The sequence below is a fragment of the Pipra filicauda genome, unplaced genomic scaffold (genome assembly GCF_003945595.2).
Source record: "Pipra filicauda isolate LSUMZ 115617 unplaced genomic scaffold, ASM394559v2 scaffold58_size5111680_pilon, whole genome shotgun sequence".
NCBI lineage: Eukaryota > Metazoa > Chordata > Aves > Passeriformes > Pipridae > Pipra > Pipra filicauda.
In genome coordinates, this window is record NW_024104742.1 from 1,411,693 (window position 1) to 1,435,192 (window position 23,500).

The window sequence follows — 23,500 nt, forward strand, 5'->3', positions numbered from 1 at the left end:
AAATCTTTTGTCATATTTTTTCCAATGCATATGTGCACTAAGTTGAATCTGAAGTTAAAATACTTTTCCTTTGATACGGCCAGGGGAAATTTAAGTTGGATATCAGGAGAAAATTCTTTACAGAGAGAGTAATCAGGCATTGGAATGGGCTGCCCAGAGAGGTGGTGGATTCACCATCCCTGGAGATTTTTAAACGCAGATTGGACGTGGCACTGAGTGCCATGATCTAGTAAATGGACTGGATTTGGACCAAGGGTTGGACTCGATGATCTCGGAGGTCTTTTCCAACCCCATCGATTCTATGATTCTATGATTCTATGATTCTATGATTCTATATTTTCCTAAAATTTTTAGGCTGTGTATGATCAAAGATGTAAAGGCCCTAAGAAAGCCTCACCTGGGTCTCTTTGCAAGACCAAGGCATTACTTCCAAACCTTTACTAACCTGCCTGTGACATGGGACTTAGCAGAAAGGATATTTTCATTCCTTATATAGCTCAGGATATGGACAGTGAACAGGGCTATGAACTCTACTGCCTTCCTTCTACTCCTTAACAATAAGCTGTAGACGAAAGGACAGACCTGTGAGTACATAAGTACCTCTCCAAAGCAAAGCAGTTCAACTGGCAACATGGCACAATGATCTTCCCTCTCACTTTCCTGCATCGTGTTTCTTATTCTTTGCCCAGAAATTGTCTACTTAAGCAGTATAAGCTTTTCAGGAGAGGGCTGTCATTTCCATACTTCTCTGCCAAGTACCCAGCACACTGGCCAGGCAGTGGTGAGAATTCTGTCTCCCGCCCTCAGCACCCCCTCCTAACAAAATACAACATAACCTCATCTTGTCTGAGCATTTTGTAACCATCAGTTGACTTCTGTGGGTGATAAATTAATCTGAAGAAATAAAGCTGACGTTCAAAATGTCTTCATTCACCTCTTTTCATGCCACTAGAAGGAGTTAAACTATTACTACTCTAGAAATGGACAAGACAGAAAAAACAAGGACAAACATACTTTATAAGACGTGCATTATGAGGCAACTGCAAACTGTTTGGCAGTGTTGCCTGAAGAAGAAAAAGAAGCAACTCATAGGTGGCTGGGAGAGTAAGATTTATGTCTGAAAATACTTTGCCACGGCAGAGAGACGGTGTTGAAATTTGCTGTGGGCTCCTTTGATAATTAGGTACAACTGACAACTCTGAAGACAGGCTTAAAGACTCTGATTCCTTCTTTAATAGCCCTGGTTCAATTTACATGACATTTTTATTACCGCAGTGAAAAGCCCACCTGGCAAGCAAAGCCTCTTTCTCCTTTCCCCCCACGCATGTCTAACACCTGGGGATCTTAATTCAAGGGAAGGCAAGGAAGCAGTTTAGGGAGAGGGTCATTGCCTCTGAGTCCTGCAATGCTGATTAGTTGCTTTTTATTATGAGGCTTTGGAACAAGGTCTAATAAATAACAAGAAGTCCAGAACCACACAAATATTACTCAGTGAAGTGTGGTTACAAAACAAACCCCAGTTCCATGGGTTTGATTTGAACAGGAATGCTCAAGTTAAGTGCACCCTTGTTTCAGTGCTTTCATAACAGCAGTGGCTGCTAACCATGCACACTGGAGGATGCAAACTAGGGATGGGGGGTTTGTACTCCCACACGGCATTGATTTGCAAACCTGAACTCTCATCATATACAGAAAATCCAGCAACACAACAGACAGGCACGGTCCAGGGTAGGGACAGCACCAAAAATTCAGAATGCTACTAAGTTTGTGAACTGATTTAAGATGGGGGATGCAGAGTTAAAATGTTAGAAGCTTTCCAAATGTAAGCTGGACTATCTTGGTCTGGTTGTAACAATTCCCTACTACTTTTAGTTTCTCAACACAAACAGAAACGTGCTGGTAACACCACAGAGAAGCAAACGAATGGAAAAGGCATTTAACCAACAAGTTCAATGTGGCTCATCAAATTTGACACATACTTTACAATTTTTTAAATACAACAATAAATACAACCGGGTGGCAGGTGTGGGCTGGCTCAGAGCACTGTCAGAATGATTAGTGCTGCTTAGTTTCCCTAAAGCAGCACACCTGTAATGGGACACATAAACAAGAGCTCTTATTGCGAAAGAATCATTTGCAAAAAGTTACCACTTCAGTTGCCACAGCTACTTCTAAATCAAAAAAGGGAAGGACTGTGGCACTGCTGGTAATGATGCAGTAGTTTTTGCTAAATGCTCTTTTTAATGCTGGCTGTGATCACAGGAGATTAGGTACGTGATAAGTAGATTTGCTGAGGAGAAGATTCACTGAATTGTGAGGGGTCTGCAAACTGAGCCAAAGCATTTTAATGGAATGAGAAGAGGGAGTTGTCACATATTAATTTGAAACATGAATGTGTAATGAGATGGCACAATGAAGGACAAATAACAGCTTTTTCAAACTCAGTTTCACTAATAAACGCACATGAAGGAAAAGTTTTGAACTGTGCTAAAGATGGAATGCTCTTTAAATACAAAACTCAAATTGTCCTTCTGATGCAGAGGAAGAACATGACCAAAATCACTCTGTTCATATATATATACCCACACCAGAGAGGACACAATGTCATTAAGTGCTGATTACTTACAATAGCAGAAGTTTCCAATAATTGCTTTTTGTGGTCAGAAGCCCAAAAGAGGACTGTACACTGGCAATATAAAATAAATTTCATCTTTGTGCAATTAAGGTGCAATGTTAGGTCAGTTATTTTAGTATATCTTAATAACCAGTGGCTAAATGGCTGAACTTCAAATTATTGATCAAGTAATAAAGCAAAGGAACCTCTCTCTGCCTGCTCTCCAAAATTACCTTTACAAGAAACAAACAACTCAGATATGAGATCAAAAAAATGTGCAATGGAAGGTGAAAAGACCTAGGCTTTCTTTATAATCTCTATTCATTGTGTCTATTGGAGCTGGGACCCCTTTTCCCATAGTTTAACCATAGTTTAGTCTTTGCTCAAAGAACAAAAATCAGGTAATTATTAAAGAAGAGAAGATGATGCTGTTAAGTGCAAATTCCATGGAAGTTCATGGGGATACAAGTGAGTGTTTTCTTTACAACTGGTACAGTAAATGATAACCAGCACCTGGAACAAGCCAAGCACAAGCTGGATATCAGACACAGCCACTCCTTTCTCTCCCTTAAGTGTTAAGCCTGGAGGAACAAATGCTGCTCTTTGAAAGTCCTGGTTAAGGCACACTGAGAGCTGCATCACAGACAGACAGCACGTGCAGTAGAAGAGAAAAAGTATGGTGGCTTTGACAGGAGACCATTCATCTTCAAGATGAACACTGATGCTGAAATGAATGTCATCTTGCCAAGGACTGCCACATGGGACAGCTGCACTGGGCAGCACCATTTCCATGCAGGGCTAAAATCAGCCCCTGGAACACTCGAGAGACCCTTCAGCTACGACCCACCAGGGGAATTTGATAACAGATTTTTGGGTCCTTAGATAGCTACATCTTTATCTTCTATGTCTTTAGAGTTTAGAAAGGGGAGGGAGCAAATCACAGAGCCCTGGCTCCAAGTCATTAATCACTCTTCAGACAGAAAAACATTTTCACTTTCAATTAAAAACCTGTTAAGAAAACCCAACAGGCTTTTGGGGCATACAATAAGTTTAACAGTAAATAATCTAAAAAGTACCTGACTTCTCCTTCTCTAATGTGACCTTCTAATTCTTCTATGAATTTCTCCCCTTTCATCCAGTAGATCATGGGGCCTGATTCTCCACTGAATCCAAAGAAAGCTTTGCAGGCCACAGTCAGTGGGTTTCCTGAGGACAAAAAGAAGAGAAAAGGTTAGAGACTATGTCATAGCTACTAGTGAGAGAATATAAGAATATGAGAATATATGAATATAAGAAATATCAACACTTCAGATAAAGCTCCTCGTTTAAAATTGGAAGGAAAAAAAAGAAGGAATAACTATAAAGTAGGAAAAAGAGTGATGTTGATTTCCATCTACACGAAATAGCTGTGAAATGAAACCCTGAGGTTATCTATCATTTAATTTTTCCAGAAGAAAGATACTACGTGAACAATGAGAAGGTATGGAAATGGTGGCAACATAAGGTGATGTCAAACTGGTTGTCAAAAAGAAAGAGATGACCTCTCTGTTAGACTCCTGGGATCTCTACCAGGACTGGGGATTCGTCTCTATATGGCAGGTAAATCACTGAACTACTGCTCCCACCATAAAAAAGACACAGCAATAATTTCTTCCTCGTTTAGATAGAAATCAAATGTTAATGAAGTCATGGTAAGCTGCTCAGAGAGTTTTTAAAGATTCCCAAGAAATACATGATGCCAGTGAGCACCAACACTGATGTTACTGTCAACAGACATTTGGCAAAGGACCAAACTTCAAAGCATTATTAAAGCAATAGACTAAAGAACCTCTTCCTTTCAGCTCTGCAATAATACTTCCAAAAGAAAAAAATTAAAACTTGGAAACTAATCAGGTTTCTTTTCTCTTCGAGAATTCAGCATTTAGATGGGATTTAGTTTGGCTACAGCTCTAACTGTGTTAGGTAGTCCAGGACTGTGCTTACACTGCCAGGACAGATGGTCGTCTGACTGCAGAAGACAAAAAAAAAACCCAACAAAAACCCCCAGAAAAACCTCAAACAAGACAGGAAATTCATGAGAAACATGTCCATTCCCTTGGTATGAAAATACAGCTCCTGCACCCACTTTTCTCTGCCTATTTTACCCCACAGAGGTGGTCTAGGTTACTGAGCAGCTGTAGAATCAGCAACTTAGATGTGAGGACAGATTACATTTAATGTCAATGGAGACTCCTAGGACTTGGATCAAGAATAGAAAGCCCAAATGAATTTTACTGTGTTTGAAAGAAAGATTTTATTATGTCAACCATTCTCTGTGTCAGCAGGAGACTCTCTTGACTGAAATATAACAGGCCTACAATTTTCAGAGGGGCTAATCATTTGGAGCACATCACTTGGTTGAGCATGGGCTAATGGTTTCACATGATTGACTTACTGTGCCTTAATCAGTTACCTCTTGTCTGCTCAGGAGCGTTAACTTGCTGTGTGCACACTCAGAGCGTATCAGAGCTGTGTGTTAAAGTGTCTTTGCCTAAATCCCCTAAGTCAACTGCTTGCTCTTGTCTATCCAGTATTTCGGTGCCCAATTTAAGACATGTCTAAAGAGCCTGATTAGTCAGGAAGCACAGCACTCCCAGCCATGGAAAATCAGCCGCCTTTAAATTGTTTCCAAGTCAAGATCCAAAATTACAAGTCCTTTTGAAACATTAGGATACAGCAAGAAAAGATTTAAAGGCTGCACTTGAGTCTCTGTTTCTCAAATAGGAAAAGATAAAAATGGAAAGTGTTTATCCTGAAAATGTTTTCCAGACTCTTTAATTATCTGCACATTCATGATGAACTCTGGCACCACAGCTGGCCACTGAACACGTGCTGATGCTGACAGATTATACAACCAGATCAAACATACAAGAGAGAAGGGGTGGATATTCACAGTTATCTGCACATCCCACAACACTGACCACCATCAGAAAAATTTCTAAACTTCTACCTGACGAAGAGTCAGAAACACTTCTAGGCAGATATTTAATTCCACTACAAGCTCACCCAGCCTCACTCCACGGGTGGAGTGGAAAACTGGAGCCTCTGGCTACATTCACCTCAGTTTCTCCAAACGTGCTGAATGCCTGCGTGGTGTGAGGGCTTTTGTGCCACTTGCCTTGGAGTCACAATACACATCTTTTTAAATACCATTTGGTGAATCCTAGCATGTGGCTGCTCAGTCCATGTTTGATTTTAATGGAAAAAGACATTGTTGCAATGTGTAAAAGGAAAAGGATAGATGTGGCCTATCAGCATTGACAGTATTTGCCCTTTTCCTGGCTCACCGTGCTGGGCCTTAAGTGTTATAGGCAAAATATATTACACAGTGTGCTTTTTCTCAAACTAGCAGATTTTTACTTAAAAAACAAGCCCTGAGAAATGAGAATATTCTAAGGTGAGCCTAAGATTTCTATACATGCAGAGTAAATATCCTGAGGTAATACGTCTGGTCTGAAGAAACAAAAAGTTTTCCACACAAATAGGAAAATCTAAAACCCCCAGCTGTTGGTACACAGCTTCTGTAATAAACAAACCCAATATAAAGCATCAGGAGCCTTTACTGTGACAGCCTGCATGATCTGAACGTGCCTGGGCAGATCTATTTCCTAGCTTTGCCACCAGGGAAACCAGCAGAATAAACTAATACCATCAACAGCAAAATTTAGAGTGAATTTGGATTTTCAGCTCAAAGTCTGGGACTGGCCACACCTGAAAAACCCCATAGTTAATCTCATCTGCAAATCCATCACTGACTAGAGGGTGGCATAAGCAACTGTTTCTCATAGAATAACCAATTTTTATCTCAGTAGCAGAATGATGTGCATATGGGTTGAGCTGATCTGTTCTGGGGTGGAAAGAGTTTGGGGCTTAATGACCCTTTGAAGTCCCATCCAAACTCAAACTCTCACTCCCTGTTCTTCTACTCCTCGAGCTGGTAAGGCCAGCTCACTCTTCTGTACCTCTCTGAAGCAGCTTCTGGTTTGTAACTCCCATTACTCCTTTGTGACTCTGGCAGCAGGACACAGTCAGAAAGGTAACACTGGCTCTCTTGCAGAACCACTTTACGTCCCCAAATGAGACTCCACAAGGAAAGTAAGGGAGGTTTCCTCTCTCCTGCTATGTTAAGACACAATTACAGCGGCAACCTGTTGCTACTGGTTTTCAGGGAACTCTAACCAATTTCCACCTGGAAAAGAACACAGCATGTCTCACTGCATTTCCCCCCAAGTGCTGTGATCCTAAAAATGAGGCTGATTTCCCTGATTCCTAAATGTACCCTTGAATATGTGGAGAAACAGGCACTGAGCATGGAAAGTGCCCTTTTGCAGGTGCTGATTTTGGGGCTGGCTTCAAGCCATGCAGTATCACACTGAGTCATAGCTCCAGGCAGAAGGAACTATAGCAGGTCATTTGGAACTCCAACAATCCATCTGGTGTAAGGCCCAAACTTCTGCACATCATTACTGCTATTCTGCATGACCCCGAGTAGTTCCCCTACTAAGTGTTCTTATTAAGAAATATCCCCCTTGCACCATTTAATGAACAACATTAAACCTCCTAGAATGAATGGTATCCTAATATTTTTTCATTTATAGATGGATTCTGCTTAAATCAGATAGAGATTTCAGATGCATTTTTACTTAATAAAATAATTTGCTGAGAAACAGAGAAGACTATTAGCGAGATTTCTAATGAATCAACAGTTAAGAAAGTGTTTGAAAAAACAAGGAAAGAAAGCAGAAAAGCTTGTTTATAGACATCCCTGAGTCTTCTGCTCTGCTGGGGTCACCTTGTTACAGTAAAGCTGCAGATTCCAGCAGAAGTCTCTGCTTTAGCTTTTCTCCCTGCCCTGTCAATCAGGCAGGCTTGTTGCAAACTCTCAGCTGATAAGACACAACCGCTGGCAATGACTTTTATTACTAAATCTTACTGTACAATTTTCACCTGCCCATTTTCACAGCAAATCTGTGTGAACTCTACCATACAAGTTTTAGCAACTCGTATTCCTGACAAGGAGAATTCCACAGAAATGTAATTACTCAAGCAAAAGAGCTGCCTGATGGTGGTAAAGTACTAGCTAAGGATGGAAAAAGGGTCTGCAAAATAATTTAGCCAGGAATGATTCTGAATGTGCTTACTGCAGGGCCGACATGCATTGAAAGAGAATCACAAATCCTGCAGAACAATCTCTCTTAAATGAGATATGCTCCAAGCATCGAGTAAATGAAACTTAAAATACCTAAAGTTTTTCTGTCTTTTAAAAACTCAAAAGACTTTTAAAAACTTAAATGCCAAGGCTACATGACTGACCAGCATGGAAGACAAAGCCTCTTCACAGGTCATAACATCTGCCTTATGCCAAGGTATTTTTCAGGACTTTTTTTTAAAATGCAAATTGGTTGTTTGTTGTTTTTCACTTGTTTTGCACAAACAGGTGTATTTTGTGGCTTTGATGCCCACATCAGAGAATATGGACTGATGACCTGTACTACCAGCAAATCAGGCCTTCACTCACAGAGCAAATCATCTCAGAGCAACCGCATAAAGGAGCCAAAGTCATCTGTGAATCCTTGGGTGCTTTTTTTTTCCCTGTGGCTTGAAAGACATTAGTTGTTTTTCCAATTCTTTCACATTTTTGTGCCAGATACAACACCGGTCTCAGCAAGCCTGAATTGAAGCAAATGATCCTTCCCAGCTGGTGGCAGAACTGACTGAAAGTGCAAAAGGCCTCCTTTTGTACTAAGCAACATCAAAAGTCAATCCTGCACACATTGCTAGCTGGATTTACAACTTCTGTTCCACCTGGGTGCTAATACCATGGACTGCAATATCACTGCTTTCATCTACTCCAGGGCTGGATGCTGTGTACACATAGAAGGGAAGACAAGTGCACTGCTGCCACTGAAAAGTCATTTCATCACTCCAAGTCCCTGTTATCAATGCATATGCATCATGTAGCTCCTCTCTGACAATGGTGCTTGTGTCTGTTTCCCTGTAAGACTAACAGAGAGGAGTGTTGGCAAAGGAGCAGCTTCCCACTCAACACATGCAGATGTTATGCAGGCACTTCATGGGCTTTGTTTCTTCTGTTTGCTGAGGCAGAGGACAAGAAAGGCAGGTTACTTATCACATCTCAATAAGTGTATTCTACAAGCTGTCTGCAAAACTGAAGCTGACTTTCCAGGCTGTGAGGTTTGCAAGGCAAATCACCATGTCACTGACAAGAACATTATTGTTCTAATGTGCTTTACAAGTGCTAGAAAGCGGCCAAAGAGCAGCAGAGTGATTTAAATTCCCCTGGGAAGGCAGACTGGATTGTATACAACCCTAAAGTAAAGAACACATTTCCTTTTCTTTCAGAAGGACATCCTGGATAAGAAGATATGGGAGACAGAGCTTATGCCTGCAATTTATCCACAAAACAAATGCCGGGGGCAACATAGACCTTGACTCGTGAAAAACAATCTCTGTGTGTGGTAGTTTCTCTCTAGTTAGAGAATGTCAGTTCTCTCCAAGTCCCTTGCAAGGACATCTTCTGAGCTGCTCTCCAATGCTCGGCAGCGACAGTGGAGCCCAGCAGCACACCACTACTGAATTTAGACAAAGCTACAAACACCCCACAAAAACTACAGATACATTATCCTTTATTTTCCCCTGGCCATTTCCCAGCATCACTTGATCAGAGGTTTCATGTTTTGTTTAGTTCAAAAAGATTAATAAAGACAGTGCTAATTACTATACCTTCTATACTATAGGGCTTCTTTTGCCTTCTCTTTTACCTGGCTATTCTACAGAATACAGGCCTAATTGTGTGCTGAACCATGTTATCCCATTTAGGTAAAAGTCTCATAAAGTTCAATGAGTAGTTTGAGCATTAGTGGATCCAGTGAAAATAAAACATACTCAAATCAAATTATTTTCCCTCACCAAAAAAACATAATTACAGAAAATCCTATAATATTTCAAAACTCTATTCCAGCAGCCAGTAGATTCATGACTGGATATGAGCCTTCCAAACATTTGCATAATTAAAGCTCAGCCAAGAATTAATGAACTGAAAGCATTTTAAAGAAAATTAAGAAACCTGCTTTGGGTAGTGATAATAATTGCCTTAATAAGATAAATTTATAGTGAAATCAAACCTAACTAGCCTCCAGACATTAATTTCAAAACAGTTTAAGAACATTTGAAAGCACACCCATATATATGTATAATTAGATTGTTTTAGTCTCCAAGTTTCTAAAAGAAACAGCCTAAAGGAGGTGCTCTTCCCCTAAGTACGACCCTGTGCTGCGAACAGCTCATACAGCCACTACAGTGGTATCCTGGCAGCTGTACTGATGTTTAGGAAAAATAAATGGTGGCAATACATAACTTACAGTAAGTTGGCTCTTCACTCACATAAGAACTTTTTGACCGAGGCAAGTCTTTGGCAATAAAAAAAGAGACCGGTGAAAACTTTGACAAGAAAAATGCAAGAGATCTTTAGGTCTTGTTTTGCCCTCTGTAGTTTATGATCTTAATTTTAACTTTCTTTCTTGCTCTGCTCTTATTTCTTATGCCCTGAGACATCACAAAACACACAGCCATGAGATATTTGCGCTTTTCTGTCTCACTCAAGTGAGCAAATAGCATATATAAAAAGTAGGATAAAAATAACACTAACAACAAGCAGCAAAACTCCAAACATGAAACAAAGCAACTAAGCCTCTAGACAGTTTGTTGCCAAGAACACAAGTCAATGCATTTGCTGTCATTCCATACAGACCCAACCACTGCTAATTTAAACAACACAATCACAACCCATTGCAAGGGCTGCTTGTAGGCTTGGCTATTGACTGTAGCTCCCACAAAGAGAGAAAAACAAAACTAAAAAACACACACAAGGCTGAAATGTTGCTGATAAAAATTTATCAGATGTTCCAAAAATGAATCAATCAAGGCAAAATCACCTAGAGCGACTTTCTTCCAAAAAAATAACACCCAGAAAAACATCCCAACCCCTGCCTCCCTCCACTGCCAAAACAAAAAAAAAGTTAACCTCACCTAAATCCTATAAAATCCTTTATCCCATTTTCAGAACTGCCTGGGGTTCATAATTTAAAATCGTAGTCATTGAGAGCTCGGGTGTAACGGAAAGTCAAGGATTGTAGCTTTTCGGTTAGTCACCTACAATGAAGACAGATGCTTAGTGGGATTTCCAGAAGCAGCTTGACAGCTGCCTTGTGCTGACTTTAACTTGTGTTCAGTGCTGAGGTCCTTCTGCAAATCTCACTTCTGTGCATTTTGAGGCATAGAAACATTATTTAAGAAGAGAAGTGCCCTGCACGTACTTGGAAAATATCCCCTCAGTGGTAGGGTTGCAAGGGCTGAGGCAGCCCAATGGCAGCAGAGCAGTGACATCCAGAATAGGGTGAACTACGCAGAGAGTGCCATGGAACAAATCATCTCATTATGGCCAAGGCATGGACATGTCCCCATGCTGCCACAGCAATGATTCCTCTCACTGCCCTGAGAGAAGAGTAGGAAGGGAAAAATTATTCAGAGGGGCACTTGCTTCCTTAAACTACTGTCCCACGGTGAGAAGGGGAAACAGTGAATTATTTGTTTGAGCTCCAAAGAGATGCTCCTGTCTCCTCACAACAACCTGCTGGCTCAAGGGGAAGGCAGGGTCCTATCCCACACAGTGCTGCTTCTTGCCAGCTTTGGGAGTTCCCAGCTCTCCAACTTGCCCCTGCATGAAAGTTTCTATGGACAGTTGTGTCTCACATTTCAGTTTCCTGAGCAATTACATCTTGATCTTTTCTCACAGGGGATAAAGAGGATGAAATCCAGCATCTCTTTCTAGAGTAACCTGGCTTCTATGTGAAGAAAGTGCACGGAGGGACCAACCTGACTGAGATCTACCGACACCAATGTTGTCAAATTCTGAACCTTAGTCACATGAGTATGTTATGGGTACCCAGCTGTACATTTCAAAGAGTCCCCATCTAGGAGGCAGAGGGTACATTCAAGGTTGCTAAGGAAACCAGCTGCAGGCTGCGACAGGCTGAAGAAATTACGCTAAACCTCTTCCAACTTGTGTGTTGCTTTCTAAACAAATGATAAACCCCCTCAAGGCACTGACTACAGAATGGATAATCTTCCACTTAGAAAGGACAAAGCCAGTGCAAACTTCTGCTTCCTGCTATGGACGTCCTGCCCTATAAACAAGTGACACTTTTGTATGTGTGCTTGAATCTAAGGAGTCATCTGGGTATTTTCATACTCAGTTTGTGACTGTTCACTCAACTCCTGCTTAGGTTTTGATAACACAGCTCATGGTAAGGCCTGATATATGCTGGGAGCAGCATCATGAGGTCAAAGCCAGAACACTCCATGGGCAGGACAGGTGGCCAGACAGAGCTGAAGTCCCTTATGCACCACTATCACCTCAAATTGCTGTCTCCAGCCACCATTATCTTTTATCTGGCAGTCCCCTCAGAATCCACTAACTTATGGATAGGGTATAGACCAAACCTCCAACCTGGAGGGTATAAAACCTCAGTTTACCCACAAAGCTTTTGAAGCAGATCCAACAGCAGCTGGACTGCTCAGAATTTCATGCTTCTTGTGGGGTGTGATACAGGGCACAGTCCCAACTTGATGGAGGAGGAAGCACGAGCACTCTCACCTTCAGATAGGGTGTATGATATTATGAATTATGGGTTACAAGTTCTGAGTAAGTGAATTCAGATGACAGACTTCTCTGAGGAAAAGAGGATTGAGCTTGTTTGTCATGTTTACTATATTTCTTAATTACTTATGAAACAAAGTTTAAATAACAGAGTACATTCTTCTGTAAATTGGAAAGGTCTGAACATACTCTGACATCAGTTTTGTACAAATATGTTGATGAAAACCCTAATTCTCACTAAACAGCTCACTAATACCCCTGTAGTGCCCTGCAGCAGGCATGTAGGGCCAGAAAAGTTAGTGTGTTAAAAAGGTCCAGAATATCAATTTGATGCACATATTTTGATGTTAGCTAAATCCTTTCCTCTCTCTGCTGCCACACTCCTGACACAGGAGAAAGGGATGGGAAGGCTAAGAAAAGGGGCCAGACACAAGAGGCAGTAACTGCTGCAACCTTCTGATTTCTCCAGCTTTCCCATCCCCCCTGGTCAGGGGGATGAAGAGACAGATGTCAATCACTCTGACAATGAGTGTAACCACAACTGTCACCTCACTTGGCCTCAGTTTTGCAGGTGGCCTCTCATCCACAGGGGACAGGACCTGCCATGGCTCGTGATAAGATGACGCAAGTTCCCACTTCCCCTGCACAATGGGACCAACAGGGACACAGCTACGAGATCAGCTTGTACCCAAACGAGAATCTACAACTCACTGATGTGCTAAAAACTCAGCAAATGCTCAAACATTTTGCTGAATAGGGAGAGGGTTCCCTGTTCATTAAATTTAAGCCCATATTTAAGTGCCATGCTGAGTAAGGGCAACAGTGAGTTCTAAATAAAAATGTATTTACAAAAAAGATTTTAAAAAGAAAAACAACAGCCACAGAGCAATGTTTTCTCCAAGCTAACTGCAGTAGATAATTCCCATTTATTATTTACTTAAATTAGAGATAGCATTCAGGTTGAGTAGGACAGTAAAACACAGTTCAATAAACACAAACTGTATTTTGCTTGTTCCGTGAATCCATATTGTTCACCAGTTGTCCAATAAAAAACTTACAGGGAAGATCAACCTCTTATAATTTGTAAAAATTAAAGGGCACATTTTTATTTGTCCTTCTTATTGATAAAAAAATAATCATGATAAAAAAGCCCAATAAATAACATTAGGGTAGATAGTATTTAAAAAAATATCAATCACACTGAAAATTCACAGTTTACATATTTTTTTTCTGTTTGTTTGGTTGGTTTTTAGTGTTTGTTTTTTTTTCCTAAACCTTGGGTTAAGAATTTTTTAACCAAGACACAAGACCTGCAAAAGAGACTTAAGGATGCAAATAGTCATAAAAAATTTTGTAAATTCAGACAACTTCTCAGAATTAAAACTACCCCTTCCTAAAGAGATATAGTGACATCTCCTTGTGCTCAGTAATTTGAGCCATAACGTAGCAGTTCAGTCAAGTGCTATGTTGAAAATGACCTTGTTATTTTTGCTGTGACAGATGTGATTTACAGAAGTCAATGGACTAATTGCCCTAAACCTATTAGCAGTGAGGACTCAGATTTACCCTAAGCCTCTTGCCTTGCATTCAGTTGAGGGTATTCACATTAACCACATATTACATGTAATTTTAGTTGCACAGGAATCTAATAGTCTCACTTTTCCCTAGGTGAGTGGCGAACCACGACATCTGTAACTCAGATCTCCTAAATTCTGACCCATCGCTTTTTTTCCCCCTGGATCTTTACACACAGTAAAGGCACAACTCGTGGTTTCAACTTCCCCAAGTCTACATAATTCACCCCATTTTCAACACTGCTCACTGACAGTGATTCAGAACTAAAAAATTAAATTTTCAAAATTAAAAAACACCTCCTTGGCCCAAGCAGAAACTCCTGCAAATGGAAACTTTCCTCTTTTATAAACAAACAAACAAACAAACAAATAAAAGCCCTTAATCTCTACCCACATCCCCCTCCCCCAGCTCTTGGGGAGAGGGATTCATGTCTTCACTAGACTTACAAAAAGATGTTATGAGTTCGAATCTGAAATCTATTTAAAGAGGGGAGGCTTTATGCTCTGCTGTGGAGAACTCAGAGTGAACATCCATTTGGGAGAGCCATGTTCTGAGCATGTTTATTCAGAACAACCTCCTGAGGATTTAACGTGAACCTACGCGGTTGATCTTAAAAAGACCACCTGCTATTCAAAACCAAAGAGGAATCAGGAAATAGGGATCCTGTCTCTGTCAGTCATGTCATGCACAGCAGGCAAAGCATCAGTGAGCTCCTGTCTGGCTCAGCCTGCTCTTTAGTCCAGCATACTGGGAACAGCTGTGCAAGAGCACTCAGCACACAGAGCTGGCTCCCACTGAAAGCAGCTTTGATTTTATACACTCGTGGAGCCTCAGAATGCGCCCCCCCCTCATCTTGCCCACAGTGGTGTTTGGATATAAGGCTGTATCTTAGGAGCTCAGAGCAGTATCTTAAAAAAACTCTCCTGAGAGAAAGGCTTTGCTCTTCTTTATTGCTTATATCTTTTCTTAGCTGTGCTAGTGCTGAGAAGAAAATTAAGCTGCTCCCTGAAAGAGCTACTGTGAAACCTTGGCTACTTCAGTGTCAAGATTGTTATTTGAGTTTTTCTTCTAGTGCCAGAAACCTTTACATGGCCTTCACCTCTGAATTAACCAGAGAAAGTTACAGGCTTACTCTTCCCTCCCTTGGGAAAGCTCCTGCCACCATCCAAAAGGACCCAGGTAATAGTGATCATCTGGAAATGTGATGGTCTAATTACACACAGATGGGCAGGAGCGAGAGCAAAAGACTGGCCTTTAGAGATGTGTATCTGCTACCTCGCAGAGCACTCAATAAAGCTGTGCCTGCAGCTGGCAACAGGCTGAGGCAAACGCCTGCCCCAAAGTTTTGATGATGTTTCTTTTAAGGTTTTCTAAAGGGATGCTGTGTATGTTCTCAAAAGCTCATGTAGCAATACAAAACAGAGACAAATACAACAGAAAAAACCCTGCTGTAGTCCAGAGATTTTCAAAATCAGGAAAGACAGTATTGCTCCAGCACAGGGCGACATGAACATGGCAATGCTTTGCTGTTATTTCCCACTCCAACACCCAGAGGAATACTGGCAGAGGGTTCCCAGAGCTGGGTGATACCTGTGAAGAGTTGATAGCTGCCCTGAGGGGGCTGCTGCACTTTGAAGTCAGACAGGTTTTTCTCAAGGTCTTCTGCTGACTCTGCTGAGTATTAGAGAAAGAAAAGGTTGGGTAAAATTTTTCCCCTGTTTGGATAACTATCTTCTGTGCTACCTTGTTGAGATCCAGTGTGTCTGAGCCAATGTCTTTTATTTCTCTGTCAAAAAAAATAATTATTTCCTTAGCTGACTCATTCCTCCTTGGGCTAGGGCTCAGAAAAAGACAATAACTTACATTTATCAGGAATCATCTTGACTGAAGTCTCTGCCCCTTAGCTCCCTCCTACAGCCTGAATCTCCACTACTACATCTGTGCTAACTCAGGGTTTGATAGAAAACTTCTTTTCTTGGGTGTGGTTTATGTATAGGTATGGTTTACTCTGGAATTTCACTGGAGGCTTCTTAATATTTTGCCTTATATGCTACTGCTGCTTCATTTCAGCCTAGTATTTCTTACCAACATTTCCCTCTGCTGCGTTGTGCAGATATTGGGCAAGATTCGCTTCTTAGCTCTGCCAGGTGGACTCATCCCCAACTGAAAGCCTGGTTGGAGGAAGATAGGGCTGGATGCAGCATATGAAAAATCCTTCCCATGTTGCAGAAATCCAGCTGTGGACAGCGCTGCCTAACGAGCAGGGGAGTAGGGGCAGTGAGGAAAGAGCCTGAGTCTTCACAGGTAAAGGAAGGATTCTGCTGGCTCTGGTCATGGGAAACAGGGCTGACTCAAGGCATGTTGAGGAGCCTCTGAAAGCAGTGCTCCTTTGGGAAGAGTAGGACAGATTTGTGCTCTGTGCTACCTACACCTGCGCCATTTCTCATTTGCCACTAAGGATAAGCTCACAGTCCGTCCCAGAGAACAAGCACAGACCCTGCAGAACACTGTACTTCATGCCTTGCAGTGTGCTGAAAACCAGGATCCCTTGGGTAGCTATCAGCCAAACAGACCATGTAACACTCACTACTCCCAAGTGCCAAATGAATTAGCTACACAGACACTCCCACCCCACTTCAATCCCATTAATGAAACCCTCTTCAAAAGTCAGCTCCACATAGAAACACAGCTCTGTTTGTGAACAAGTTGGGGGTTTTCTTTCTTTTCGAGTGAGTTGTTGAATGTTTCTCATTTTCCCAACAGACAGAAAATACATTAATTACTTGTTATATTGACTCCTGTAGCACTAGTTTTTCAGCCTTATTAGATTTACTGACTCCTACAAATTTTCTGTCAGAACTGCTGACCTTATTTGCTCCCACTCACAGAAAGGTAGAGCCCAGCTGCCTTTCACAGCCCTGAGGAGGGATCAGACCCCAGTACACAGTGCTGCATTTGCTGGGATCACAGAGCACACGCAGCAGCTTTCTGGGGACAGCTGGGAAGGCAAAGAGCAATCGCCCTTTCAGAGAACTGCTTCAGAGAGACAGCTTCGGATGGGAGAGTAATCTAAGGGCATTTCAGCGAAAGGAGACACTAAAGCCCAGATAGGCCAACGTTTCCCTTGTGTCTGGTACAGATACACACCCACACAGGGAATAAGCCTTTGGGCAGTGAAACATCCAGCTGTGAGAATAGGAGCTGACAGGCTGTGGCCTCCTTAAAGCAAGGAGGGCTCCTTGCAGGGCCACTCCAGAACTAAGCCTGCCCCGCCTCAACAGCAGTGTGGATGTTCCCAAGGTGCAGGGCTGCCACAGTGGAGGTCCTTGCCTGTGCTACACCAAAACAGCCTCAAGTTCAGTTTCAACAGTGCAAGGGGTAATATTAATAAAGGCTGGGCTTCCCCAGAGGCTCTGGCAGGGGAGGGTTGCTCTTCAGCTCCTGTCACCTTTGATGGCAAGGCATAGTTTCATAGGAGAAAAAGAGAAATAAAATCTGTCCCATATGCCAGTGGAAACAGCAAACCCATGACTGGCAGGGAATTCGCTCTGAGCTGGGCTTGCAAGGGAAGTTACATCCAGGGGAACCCCAGTGTTGCTGCCTGGCAGGATTAGCCATGCAATGGCAGCAGCCTGCCTGTCCCTACAGGGCTGGCACCCTGGTCCCTGCTGCCCACAAGTGTGGAGCAGCATGGGGTGGTGGACGGTCCTTGGTTCAGCCACTATCTCCTACCTCCCATCTTCACAGCAAGGACTGCCCAGCCCATGGACTCCGGGCCACCCGTGCTGCCACCACACTCGGCAGGTACTTGAGCTAATGTGGTTTTTCTTACGGCGTTAAAGAAACTTCAGCTCCTCTGTGCACAACCACTGCTAAAGTGGGCCTGCCCCACCAGGAGAAAGGATCTGCAGGGCCCATGCGGTCCCAAGCAGCTTCACCCCCTGATACTGCCTGCCCTACCTTTTTTGGTTGGCTTTTGATGCAAAGGAGACGACAATGTGACAGGCAGTTTGTGGGAGAAACTGATTGCTGGCACCCTGCACTTTGCTTTTGTCATGTCGAGTCATCTGCAAGCTGCTCAGAGCCTATGTGATGATGCTTTTTGCTTGCTCAAATGGAAATGAAGTGCCATGGTGACATGCACTACTGTGCAGAAAAACTAATGCAGAGCCAGAGTAGCACTTCCACCAAATCTGAGGCCATGAGCCTCACCAGTGCCTAGGGAAAGTCTGTCTCAGAAAGAAATTTCACTTTGGACTACATGAAGACAAGGTTTATGTAACCTCAAACTCAAAAGCAATCAAAGGCGGGTGAATGGTCCAACAGAATGCTGCTGCTGCCCTGCTTTTGACTATGTTTTTTCTTCTTCAGTTCCTGGCCACTCTAAAGCACTACACAGGGGCTGTTTATTACAAGGAGTAACACAGTCACCCCTCTGACAGTCACCTGCCTTTAGCATGAGTGGTGGAAATATTTTAATTTTCAACATGCTAAATTTCTGGAAAAGTCTTGTTTTTCAGTGATGGCAAGGTATCCACTTAATAAAATGAAAAATATATGTTTACTCCCAAGCAGCAAAATACACTTTTTGCACTTTGGGACCATAGCTGAACAGAAAGGAAGGGAAACCTTAAGAGGACAGTTGAGGCAATAAAGCTTTTTTATTGCAGACTTTGAATGGTAAGGTCTCAAAAGCACGATCGCACTTTCAGTGAATTCAGTTTCACATGAAAACCTGAGTAGTGAGACCTGCTGTGATCCCAGGTGACAGATGGAACTGCCGTGAGTCATGTCAGTAGCTCACTTCCCGTGCACAGACACATAGATGCAGTCGGCAGTTGATATTGGGTCCCTCCCAAATGAAAATATGCTCAGATGTCTCCAACTTGAAAAAGAGAATAATAAAAATCTCCCAAATAGACTCATTTAAAACAGAAATTATTCCATTTTCTTTTGTTTTATACCAGATGTGCCCCAGACATGCCAACTTGGTCTCTAAAGATTTTCCTGCCTACTACAGTCTCCTGTTCTAAACTATTCATCAAAGCACACTGGGTAAAAATTTCCTTCCTCCAAATCACTAGTCACCAATGCTACCTTGTCATTTCAATTTCTCACACCTCTTCTTTTCCCCTGCCCTGTATCTCTGCAAAGTCTCATCTTTACAGCTTATTGCCATTGGCTATTAATGTTGAACAAAGCACTCTCAATTTCAAGCATAATGAAAAGAAAAAATCAGTAATAGGAAAGAGAAAATTAACCATGGAAACCACTCTCCCAGGGTTGGTCAGGTTCTTTAGTTTCAACACCTGACTCTGCTGCTTTACAGAAGCACAGACTTGCCTGCTACTGCTGTTCTTCATTTCCTCTGGAGTTTGTTCCACCAAGCAATTTGCTCCCAAAGAGAGAGGAAAAGCACTGGAGCAGGTGCCAACCTGAGCCCCCCCCACCATCCTGAACAGCCCAAAAGCATGGTTCTGACCCCAAGATCTTCCTCAGGTATACCCACAGGCACACCTCCACAGCCCTCCCAGCAACCCAAGATTTCTTTTACAACAAGCAATGATTAGGAGACATGAATCATGGCTTCAAATTTTTCTCTGTTACATGGACACAAGGTGAACCTCTTTCCTCTGTTCCTGTTGGAACTCCAGCAAGCTGTTCTCATTCCAGATTTTCACTTTAGAAAGCGATTTGTCAGTACAAGTGATGCTTAAATTTTAAAAGGTAGTGACTAGTGCTGGGATTTGGAATCTCAGTCCTGACTCAGGCAGACCAAATCAGGCCGCTGCCTTTTTGAATTGAGGGTTGGTAGCCAAAACTCCATTTAGTGCTGATTGCTACTATTTAAAATTTTAGCGTGTTAAAAATGGCATCTCGGGAGGTCAGTCTACAGACACAGGCTGTGTTTGAGGGCACTTATGAAAGCACCAAAGCACACAACGTCTGGTTCATGCCTACAGCCATTTGGCTATGGGACAGAGAAGGAAGACAAAAGGAAGCAGGCTTCCTTGTGGGACACTGTCTCTACTTTACATGATGTTTTTGTACAGCCAGAAAGCTGTTCCTTAGCCCTCATCCATGCAGGAGAGCAAAGGGGAAAGCTTTGGGCTCTGCTTCAAAGAGAGAAGCAGTTGCCTAGTTCCACTGGACCACAGACTGCTTCCAACAGCTGCTTTAAAAGGCAATGAGGAAAAGCATGCTCGGCTGCATTGTGGGAGGTTTTGCAACTATCTTTCCAAAGGAGCATCCACCTACTCTGTGAAATGTACTCTCTTCTTAAAGCATGAGGTCCAGCCTCAGAGGACCTGGCTTTGTACTTTTGTCCTAACCTTGCAGAACAATGCACCATTCCTTACTTCTTGCCCCAAGTAAACTCACGCATTTATCCCAGAGCAGTACACAGTTAATAGATTTAGCTAGCAAATCCCTTAATCCTTTAAATGATGCCTTGCAGAATTTTATTAAAAAAAAAAAATTATATGAGAAAAGTCTCACTCCTGCTAATACTCACAAAGTAGATGCTTCAAAAGATTTGAAGATTACCTTCAAAGACATGTATTTGCCAGATAAGGGTGCTAGGCAATACACTGCCTTGCAATTTTGAAAAAAATGTAGCATTTTATTTATTTAATCACTTCGTATTTTGCAACAAAACACAAATTTGACCTTTATTTGTGTGAATACTGGGCTATTCTTTACATTCCCAACGTCAGCAGTGCGAGGACACTCACTGATGTTGCACGTTGCCTTGCTTATTTCCTTAAGCAGCTGCAGACAGAGTAACCTTATTACTGCTGCGCTTTGTAAGACACTGACCTGCATTTTCCACACATTGTGGCGTAAAATGGGAATAGCGGCAACAGTCTGTGAAACCACACAATGGATAGAGAACAAGAACTGAACATGCTGATGCTCAGGTTGATTCAAGAAAAGAGGTCTCAGAAATCTGCAAGAGTCTACCACATAGTATGCTGCCTCTATAAGCCAATATGATTCAAGCTGAAAACTGACTCTCTCTCCTGCTATTTAATCTGTGTGGTTTTACTGACAACCAGCAGCTCACTCGTCTAGTGCTGGTTTGCTCCTCTGTAGCCCCACTGGGCTTTCTGCAGGTGTCGCAGATTTTTAAGGCTAGAATGGGTCATCAAGACCATCTCTCCCCATCCCTGCTCATAATGGTGTTCTCACTGATCCTTACCCTGTGCCCATTAACTTGTGGTTTGGGGAGAGTGCATTTGGAAAGTATCTCTGCGTCTGGGTGTGGGAAATGCTCTGTGATCTCTGATCCACTGCTCAGAAAAGCTGTGCTGTACAGCTGAAGACACAAAAGGAGCAGAGTGTGCCCTCAGCAGCTCTCCATCCTCCTCCTCCGTGGGCTGGTTGATAGCCTTGTGCACCCTTGGCACCACAACAGAGATCAGCACCTGTTTTCAGCCCTATGACACCTCATTTTAAGAAGCTTGCAAGTAACCCTTCTGTACCACCCTCTCCAGGGCTTGCAGATTTTTTAAGTCCTGGCTATGTATACATTGAATTTTTTGAAAAAGAGAACAACAGATTAATAAGGTAAAAAAATGCAAACCTTCTAGCCTACTTTATCTGCTTCTGTGACAAAGTATTTTTAAAGTAGCCATTAGGAAGGTATAAGCTATCTGCAGTCCCTGTATTTGATAGTAAAGGTATTTTGGAAGTCAGGTACAGCTACATACTCAGACATCTAATATCAAAAGACCCTGTCCAGTCCCCAGGAGAGATCTGTAAATCTGGCAAATCTCAGCACAGCTGGAAGGCTTTGCTCAAGAGAGAACGTCGTAGTGACAGGAAGGCTTCTGTCAGGATCAATTTACTTTGGCAAAATGTATTTAAAAAGCCTTGCAGAAAATATTATCCAGTTACAGATAGCTCTGGCTATGCCAGATAGTCTCTTGCATATACTTCCCCCAAGGCAAGAAGGGTTTATGGCTTCTTTGTCCTCAGTAAAATAAAAATCGTACTCAACACCCTTCTCTCCTTTAGCATCTCCCCCTTCTGTTTGCTGCCCCTAACCCACCTTAAAATAAAACTTTGGCAGGGTCATCTATCACTATGAATATAAGAGCAGATATTTCATGAAACTTAATAAAAGTAATACCCATATTCTTTGCCCAAACCTAAAACATGATAGATATGGATTGGTTGCCATTTTTTATGAATCTGCTTAGAGCCCCAGTGGATATAAATTATGGTAAAGGGCAAACTACAAGTTCTACATGACTTGGCTTGTAGTAATGAGAAACCAATCCTGCACACAGCACGTCACCAGATGACATACTATTTCTTGTAGTTATCGTTAGTATCCATTAACTTCTTGGGGGAATTCTGCGTGTACTTAGCTATTCCTGTTTGCCAGAGCCCTTGTTAACAACCCAAGCAGTTATGTCTGTTCAGTCAAACTGACAGCCAGTGACCAGTTATAATGATCCTTGTTTTTTGAAGCCTAATTTGCTTTTAAGGAAGGAAGAAAAGGATCTCATTGCTTTTGCAGTACGTCTAATTTCTGTCACTCTAGCATTTCCCAGAGGTAGGTGTTCAAGTCCAAGGAAATTACCTTTGTCTTTCTTGATGCATTCGTGCCATCCATTATGTATGGCAGCAATGCTTCTCTCATAATGAGGAGTGAGAATGCCAGGCTCTGATTCGGTACCTGAGTGCTGATGTGGGATGTGCAGAAACCTAACAGACCCTTATCTAAAACTTAGAAAGGTAAGTAGAAAAAGTGTTCTCATTTAGATAGAACATGGCCTATGTGCCAATCACCACCACTTGGAGAGATCTTCCTCTTTGCGTGAGATTGAGGAAAACAAGCTATTGCAATCTTGTCCCCCACTTCAGTCTTACCTCCCTATCGTGAGCACAGGGCTGTTATTTCACAACTTCAGACAGCACAGAGCCAGAGCATTGCTGCCATCTTCTTCCTAGCTGGTGCAAAATTTTCACAGAGACTTTTCTCAATAGAGACCTCCCACCTGATGGCAGGTGGCAGGTTCATTTCACATATGGAAGCTAAAATAACCTCCCTACTATGGGATTCATTTTTGGACACAAAGGTCCACAGTGGTGATCCCAAGAAGACAAGTTCAAGTAGAACTCCAAGGTAAGCTTGATGTGATTAAGTCTGTTGGCTTCAGCAAGGTTATCCAAATGACGGAAGGGATTAAAAGGGATAGCAGCAGGCAGTGGTAGTGAAGTGCAGGCTGCTTGCTAAGGTTACTTTGTGACCTCAGGGAGCAGGAGCTGCTCAGCACACAACTGCCTATTGCTTATCTTAATGATATCAGCCAAAACCCACACTGGCTTTTGATGTTTACTGCAAGAAAGAACACTAGGCAGAAGAACTTCAAAGGGGACTGAAAAAACCCAAGTGGAGACCAAGAGCCATGATCCTGTCCTCAGCACACCCCGAAGCTTCCCTCTCAAACCAGAACAGCTCTATGCAACAACAGAATCTGACTGAGTTTGTGATTAACAAGAGCACACAGGGCAGGCCGGAGTTATTTTTCCATTCGCAAATCTTACTGAGCTTCTCCCGTTAGTTGAAAAACAAACCATTG

General features: G+C 42.3%; 1 protein-coding gene across 11 annotated transcripts in view; it reads right to left on the minus strand.

Annotated features, from left to right (window-relative positions):
• Nucleotides 1-23,500, minus strand: part of IL1RAPL2 (interleukin 1 receptor accessory protein like 2) — a 431,040-nt gene that overhangs the window by 25,174 nt on the left and 382,366 nt on the right. For all 11 annotated transcript variants that reach the window (XM_039387783.1, XM_027716577.2, XM_027716576.2 and 8 more), the window contains one exon: nt 3,691-3,820. In XM_039387783.1, coding sequence (XP_039243717.1) covers nt 3,691-3,820 — 130 coding nt within the window. The remainder of the gene's footprint in view (nt 1-3,690; nt 3,821-23,500) is intronic.